Source organism: Anomaloglossus baeobatrachus, chromosome 1, assembly GCF_048569485.1.
Source record: "Anomaloglossus baeobatrachus isolate aAnoBae1 chromosome 1, aAnoBae1.hap1, whole genome shotgun sequence".
Taxonomy (NCBI): Eukaryota; Metazoa; Chordata; class Amphibia; order Anura; family Aromobatidae; genus Anomaloglossus; species Anomaloglossus baeobatrachus.
The window spans coordinates 698920885-698928666 of NC_134353.1; the positions used below are offsets into that span (position 1 = coordinate 698920885).

Consider the following 7782-nt stretch of genomic DNA (forward strand, 5'->3'; position numbering starts at 1 on the left):
CAGATACACCGGAGTCTCTGGTCAACCAAAAAGATGGTGGTCTGTGCCCGCAGCCGGCTGCGTCTGGTCCCCCACCCGGTTCGGTGGTTCCTGCCTTTCTCCTGCACCTCGTTTTGTAGATTTTGACTGCCTATGCCTCAGCGACGGTAGTCCACTCTCCGGCTTTGTGTGTGTCAGGAGAGCCCATTTGCCCGCAGACGCTGGCCCGTGGGATCTCTCTGCCTGAGCGGTGGCTTTCTATCCCCCTCGTTGGGCTCTTGTCTTCAGTCGGGACTTGGGTGGGAAAGGACCTAAAGTCCAGACCCCAATCAGTGAATTCGACTCGGTCCAGTGGCTTCTGGGCCTCGTTCTGGGTCTGAGTACCCCTCTTGGTGCTCCGGTTTCCAGTTGGTTCCCCGGTTCGGTACCGGCGGGCCACTACCCTGTCCTGCTCCCTTACGGTTCCACCAGCCGTCTTCCCGGCTCCTGCAGGCGGCAACCACCGTCTGCATCCTGGCCACAGGGTATCCGGGCTACGACCCAGATCCCTGACAGACGTTTACTCCTTTCCAACTACTCCACTCTCCTCCCTAACAGATCTGTTGTGTTTTTCCCGCCTCAGGCTATCCGAACTCCTCGGTGAGCATGGCCAACCGCCTGGCTCCGCCCCCTGGTGTGAACGTCAAGACCTGAGAGGGGTGACTCAGGGTTTTTAGGTTGGCTGCTGTTACCTTGTTAGGGGACGGGTGTTTGTGCAAGGGCCTGTCTGTGACTACCTGGCTAGTCCAGGGCATCACACTTACATCTCATGGCTTAAAGGGATTGTTCCATTTCAGAAAAATGTAGTCCTCCTTATCCTGTGGGCCAGTGCTGTCTCTACAGCTGCTCCCGGTGTCTGATATTGGCTGTAACGTTGACATCCTCAATCAGTTAGGTCAGTAGCTCTGCTCTCACAAAGATGCCATGCTCAGAGCTAGGGATGAGCGAACCTGAACTGTAAAATTCGGGGTTTGAACCGATCACAGAGTGTCCAGGTTTCGTACTCGAACACAGACTAAAAAAAAAAGTCCGTGTCTGAGTTCTGCTAATGTTCATATGTTAATAAAGTTTGTTGAAAGGCTGCAGCGCAGTCAATCAACAAGCGTTATTGCATGCGAAAGTTGCCTGTCCGCTGGTGTAAACAATAAATATTAAAAAAAATGATGTGGACTCCAACCTATTTTTGATGACCAGCATGGATAAAGCAGACAACTGTGAGCCACAACCATCAGCTTTACCTTGTCTGGTCATCAAAGAAAAAAAATTAAAAAATAAAAATATGTAAATATGTGGCGCCCCTGAGGCTTCAGTCGATACAGGGTACTGCATCTCACCAGAGGTGCGGTACTCATCCCGGGTAAGGCTACTTTCACACATCAGTTTTTTGCCATCAGGTTCAATCCGGAAAAAAACGGGTAAAACGGATCCGGTACCGCATCCGTTTATCCCCCATAGACTTGCATTGTTGCCGGATTGTACCTGATGGCTTTGCGTTGCATCCGTTTTTTTCCGGATGCGGCAAAATAATTGAATGCGGCGGCCGGATAGAACGTATCATGTAACGTTTTTTGTCCCCTTAAAAAAAAACCGCATTCTGCCGGATCCGGCGCAATACGGCATTGTATACAATGGGTGTCTATGCATGCCGGATCCGGCGCAATGCGGTTTAAACCGGATGCGGTGACCGCATCCGGTTTGTTAAACAGAGCATGCGCAAATTTTTTTTTTTCCTCATCACAAAACTTATAAAAGGATCCAGCACATTCTACACACTTCCTGCCGGCTCCTGACTTCAACTTCTGCTGTCCTCCAGTCCAGTGCTCCAGGGAAGAGGTAATGTCCACAGTACTGTCCACAGATCACTGCTGTGAGCTGCGTACATGTACTTAGACATTTTTTTTTCTTTTTTTGCAGGTGCAGTGTTGCGGTACATTTCTGGGCATCCTGTTGCTGGGTCCTTTTAGCTTCCGTGGCAGTGCAAGAGTGTTCCTGAGGTAATGTCCACAGTACTGTCCACAGATCACTGCTGTGAGCTGCGTACATGTACTTAGACATTTTTTTTTCTTTTTTTGCAGGTGCAGTGTTGCGGTACATTTCTGGGCATCCTGTTGCTGGGTCCTTTTAGCTTCCGTGGCAGTGCAAGAGTGTTCCTGAGGTAATGTCCACAGTACTGTCCACAGATCACTGCTGTGAGCTGCGTACATGTACTTAGACATTTTTTTTTCTTTTTTTGCAGGTGCAGTGTTGCGGTACATTTCTGGGCATCCTGTTGCTGGGTCCTTTTAGCTTCCGTGGCAGTGCAAGAGTGTTCCTGAGGTTGAGGTCCTGTTGTGCGTGGCCTGTAATCAAAAATATGTCGTCTTCTGGTAGCCCGCCCTTCGGTTCACAAACTGAGGTATTTTTTTTTTTTTGTTTTTTTTTTAAAAAATACAAAAAAAAACATTTTTTTAAATCAACGACATTTACACAGGTGGCCGAAACATCACAGGAGATGCTGCCAGAAGAGGACGGAAGGGGTGGAGAAAGACACGGAGCGGGCGATCATAGTGTAAGTTTCATACAGGAATTGTTTACCACAGCACACCAAACATATAAGTAAATAATTTTTTTTTGTTTTCTTCACTAAAGGCTTCAACTTCTAGGGCTCATGATAGAGCTCCCCCAAGACCGTCCCAGGGTCGTCGTCGAGGTGGCGGTGGTCATAGTGTAAGGTTTTGTTTTTTTTTTTTGTTTTTTTTTTTTCATGTCAGTGTGAATTTTTGTCTATTTTTTTTTTTAAATTTCTTTTTTCTTTCTTTGAACAGGCATCCCAGCGTGCTCCCGATTCTGACGGTGAGGAGGCCGGATTTATCAACATCGACCTCCTCATCGATGAAGTTAGAGAGAGGGAGCCGCTGTGGAACATGGCTGACCGCCGCCACGCTGATTCGATCGTAACCCGTCGACTCTGGGACGAGGTATGCCACGCAGCGGTAGAAGGTTGGGGGGAGCTCAATTCTCGTGGCCAGAAGAAACAGCGTAAGTATTCACAGTTCAGTAGGTTATGCTGCCTGATGTAATGTGTTGTATAATAACCACTTTATGCTTTCCACTTTCAGGTGACAAACTTCAGAAGCGGTGGCGGTCTATCAGGGATCGCTTCAAAAAGGAGTTAAATCAAGAGATGCAGGCCCCGAGTGGATCCGGAGGACGCAGATCGAAGTACCGTTACTTTAGAGCGTTGTCGTTCCTCCGGACAACTATGGTGTGCAGAAGGTAAATATTCCACACAATATGTACAAAGTATAATATTTTATGTCTGTTTTTTTTTGCTTTTTTTTTTTAGTCAGGGCCAATGTATAGCAATTAAATTAATTATTGTTTTGTTTTTCCTCTTTTTAACAGCACCGTCTGCAGCACTCAGGAGCCTGCATCGAACCCGACAGGAGCGATCCCTGAACAGTCCGCCACTGGTGAACACACGCACAGACCCCACCCATCTGAACCTTCCCTTCCATCTACATCTGTCCCATCCACCTGCGCTGGAGCTTCCCGTGAGACTTCATTACCTGAAGCTGCTGGTGATGAGATAGCTTTTCCCCTACCCCACCCCTCTGACACTGCTGCCCTCAGTAGAACACCTTTGGGTTCTGGGCGTCAGCGTCATAGGGGTCAGGAAAAGAGCTATGCGCCAGAGTTCTTGCATCTAAATGCAGCCTTCCAGAACGCCATTCAATTATTATCAGAACAAAATCGTGCATCTTTTAGCTTCCTAAATGCAAATATGGAAAAAAATACACACGAATTGTGCACGCGTCTGGACAGGCTGCATTTAGATGCAAGTAAATCTCCCAATCATTGTTTTTTTCAAGCCGTACTAGAGCGCATGGAAAAGCTATCTCTTGACCATCAGATGCATGTAATGCAAGCCACACGGAAGGCTCTGGGGCAGGTTGACTCCCAACCACCTCCACCCACCCCTACAAGACCACCTGCCCCCCCTCCAGCCATTGTCCCTACTCCCCCTGCTGCCCATTACCAGCCTGCTGCCCAGTACCAGCCTGCTGCCCAGTACCAGCCTGCAGCCCAGTACCAGCCTGCTGCCCAGTACCAGCCTGCTGCCCAGTACCAGCCTGCTGCCCAGTACCAGCCTGATGCCCAGTACCAGCCTGCGGCCCAGTACCAGCCTGCGGGCCAGTACCAGCTCCCAACCACATCTGCCCCTACACTTCCTACCCACTACCACATCTCGCCTTCCACAACCATCATGACCCCAACTCAAACCACTAATTCACCCGCCACCTCTTCTGTCTCCCAATCCCTCCACTCCACCCCTCAATCCTTACCAAATCCCATCCCATCTCCTGGTTTCCCTCTTGGTTTCTCTACCACACCTTCATCTTCTGTTACTTCCCCACCACCACCACCAACACCACTTTCCACCCTCAATACTCCAACTGTGCGTGTGTTCCCACCTGTCAGCCCCTCCAGTACTATCTCCACCCCAAGCCCAAGATTTACAAATTTATAATTTATTTATCTATGTAATAAAAAATAAACGTTTTTGGTTGAAAAGTATTTATTTGTTCTTGATTTTTTTGGTGTGAATATTATTTAGCAAGTTAAGTTAATAATAAGGTAATACAAAAACATAACATGTTGTTATTTGACGGGGTAAAAATTACAAATTTTTAAAGCGAGTGAAAGATTAAAATTAACAAGGTTAACAAGATATTATTTAATTTATTTATAATTATTTTTATTTGTTATAAAAATGAAGAAAAATCTTACACCATTTGATCTTGCCAATCTACTCTACCTTCTGGGGACACAAAATAGTTAGCATATATGTCACGGATTGTTGAACAGGCAACACTACTCCTAAATCCAGGACTGGTGTAGTCTGACAAAGAGGTGGATTCCAAACTCTGGTCATCCAACGACAAAGGTTCCTTTGTTAAAACAAAATTGTGCAGTACCACACATGCTTTCACTATTTCATCAACAGTTTCAATGTTTAAATTAATGGCTGTTAACAAGACTCGCCATTTGCTGGTTAGTATCCCAAAGGAGCATTCCACCATTCTTCTGGCTCTGGATAATCTGTAATTATATATTTTTTGTGTTTGCGTCAATCCACGGCTTGCATATGGCTTCAATAGATGTTGGGATAGTTGAAAGGCTTCGTCGGCCACAAAAACAAAGGGCATTGGGGGCTCACATGTGCCAGGAAGAGGTCTTGCAGGAGGGAAATCAAAAGTATTCCCATAGATTCGCCGCCCCATTGGGGACATTTTAAAGACCTGCGAGTCATTGGATCTCCCATATGCGCCAATGTCCACTGAGATGAATTTGTAGTCCGCATCCGTTATTGCCATTAGGACAATTGAGAAATACTTTTTATAATTGTAGTATTCTGACCCCGAAGCAGCAGGTTTCACAATTCTGATATGTTTGCCGTCCACTGAGCCAAGGCAATTTGGAAACTGACAAATGTTATAGTATTGTTCAGCAATTGCAAGCCATCTTTCCCTGGTGGGCTGGGGGATGAAATCCTCATGGAGGCAATCCCACAAGGCTTGGCAAGTGTCTCTAATGATTCCCGAGATGGTGGAAATTCCTAGTCGAAACTGGTAGTGGAGGGATGAAAGCGACTCTCCAGTTGCAAGGAATCTGTAAAGGAAAGACAATAATTATAAAAAAATAATAGCAAACACATTCCAGTTAAAAGTCAATTTACAGGAGGATACAATTTAAAAAAAAAAAAACTTACCTAAGCGTAACCAGCAAACGCTCCTCGGGTGTTATAGAGAACCGGCTGTAGGTGTCCGTTTTACGGATGTTGTCCGCAACAAGGCCAAGGAGGACGTCAAAATTATTCACTGCCATCCGGACATAGCTTGTGAATTTTTCATGGTTTCCACGGAGCTCCAGGTATAGGGTTGAAAACACCCCACGTGTCAGTCTCTGGGCAGTCAGGGGATGGATCCAAAAGCGTCGATGTCGCTGACGCCTCAGTCGCTGTCGCTCCTTTTCTCTGACGATGATAGCCAAGCGATTTGCCTCAAATATAAAATCTGCAGCGATCTTTGTGTAATTTGCAAGAATAGCATCCATGGTTTCTGCTTGTCTCTGTCTTCATTCTGTCATATGTGCTTCAAAATACTGTATATATACTATATGTTCCCAATAGCCAATCAGAATACGGAACTCGTTAATTGTTTGTTTAGTGTTAAAAAAACGGATCCGTCAAAAAACGGACATAACGGATGCAAAACGGATGCAAACCGGACACACCGGATCCGTTTTTTAACGGATCCGTCCTAAACGGATCCGCTAAAAAACGGATCCGGTAGGTCCGGTTGGCTCCGGTTTGCACAACAAAAACGGAAACGTTGGATACGGCAAAAAAAAGGAATGTGCCTGAATACAGAAAACTGATGTGTGAAAGTAGCCTTAGGAGGAGTTCGGTGCCGGTTCACAACATCCTCAACCACACATAAGCCAGTTGCCCTCTCACCGAGACGGGGTTAGTGGAGGGTCATTTAGAATGGTCACCATATCCTCTGGGGCCTCCCACCCCCCACCTCTGGGGCTCGAGTGGGTGGAGTGACTGATCAGGGGAGTTGGAGACACACACACACACTAAGAGGTTCGAGACACCACCAGGAACCAAGAGGCTGGTGGGCACTTCACGGCCTGTCAGTAGAATCTGCCGGGCAGAGGATTTCAAGTCTTCTGGCTCACAACAGTGCCCGGGGCAAAGCAGCATATAGAGTCAGGAGCCATGATCATAGGGCGGCCCATCAACGGACTCGCACTGCCTGCTATATGAGATGGGGGAACATAATCACCCCCAGGACTCGGGACCCTGTGTAGCTTCAAGTTGCAGGGACCCACACAACAGAGTGCAGGGAGGAAGGACTCACAAAGTATCTCACTGGTACCGGCCCCCGAACTATCGGGGATCGTCTGGAGCTCATCACAGCGAAGTCTGGCAGTCCAACGGCAGAAGCAACTCAGTGAGTAAACATCTTAAACTGCAAACTGATCCTTCCCAAGCCCCGCGCTTCCCATACTGGGGTGGACAACTACCCTCAACATCCTCCCTGGGGCCTAGCACTGCCTGTGGAGAGCTGCAAATTCTGAGCTGCATTACCATTCACCCCAGCAGAGAGAGACCTTGCGCAGCGGCGACTCACCTCCTGGCCACATACCACAGATGGCGTCACGAAAGACAACTACTTCCACCATCATCATCCCCAAACCCCATAATTTGGTTGACACCACGTGATCACGACGCTGGGCCAGGCCACTGTGACAACCCCAAACCCCCACACCGGCCCGGTGATGAGTGAATCCGCCAAGACCCTGCGGGCGCATCATATATAAATACATAATTTAAAAAACTGTCTGCCTGCTTTAAGTTGGATGATTATTAAAAATTGGGTGGAGGCCACAACAGTTTTTTAAATTATTTATATATTTTTTTAAAAAGAACGGCATGGGATCGCCTCTATTTTTGATAACCAGCCGAGGTCAAGTTGACAGCTCAGGGTTGCAGCTTGTTATAAAAATAGGCGAGACCCCATGTCATATTATATGTATATATATATATATATATATATATATATATATATATCTTATATATATTATATATATATATATATGTAGCGCCCATGAGTACATCAGGATGCTACAGGGAACTACATCCTTTTTCCCCAGGGTGCAGGACCTACCCCCCCATGGTTCCAGGTTCCCAGAGACCGGTGTCACCTCCATCAG

The 7782-nt window shown here is 47.0% G+C and overlaps 1 protein-coding gene across 1 annotated transcript; it reads left to right on the top strand.

Moving 5' to 3' along the window:
* Window positions 1-2310: 2310 nt before the first annotated feature.
* Window positions 2311-4575, top strand: LOC142298399 (uncharacterized). The gene is made up of 6 exons (XM_075341765.1): window positions 2311-2413; window positions 2489-2566; window positions 2647-2724; window positions 2823-3036; window positions 3117-3273; window positions 3403-4575. Exons 1-6 carry the CDS (start codon window positions 2372-2374, stop codon window positions 4526-4528), a joined length of 1695 nt encoding a protein of 564 aa, XP_075197880.1. The 5' UTR covers window positions 2311-2371; the 3' UTR covers window positions 4529-4575.
* The last annotated feature ends 3207 nt before the right edge of the window (window positions 4576-7782 follow it).

Coding starts and splice junctions, on each gene's coding strand:
- LOC142298399 (XM_075341765.1), top strand. CDS start 2,372: ATGTCGTCTTCTGGTAGCCCGCCCTTCGGTTCACAAACTGAG. Junction 3,037..3,116: donor TCGTGGCCAGAAGAAACAGC/GTAAGTATTCAC, acceptor TTCCACTTTCAG/GTGACAAACTTCAGAAGCGG. Junction 3,274..3,402: donor ACAACTATGGTGTGCAGAAG/GTAAATATTCCA, acceptor TCTTTTTAACAG/CACCGTCTGCAGCACTCAGG.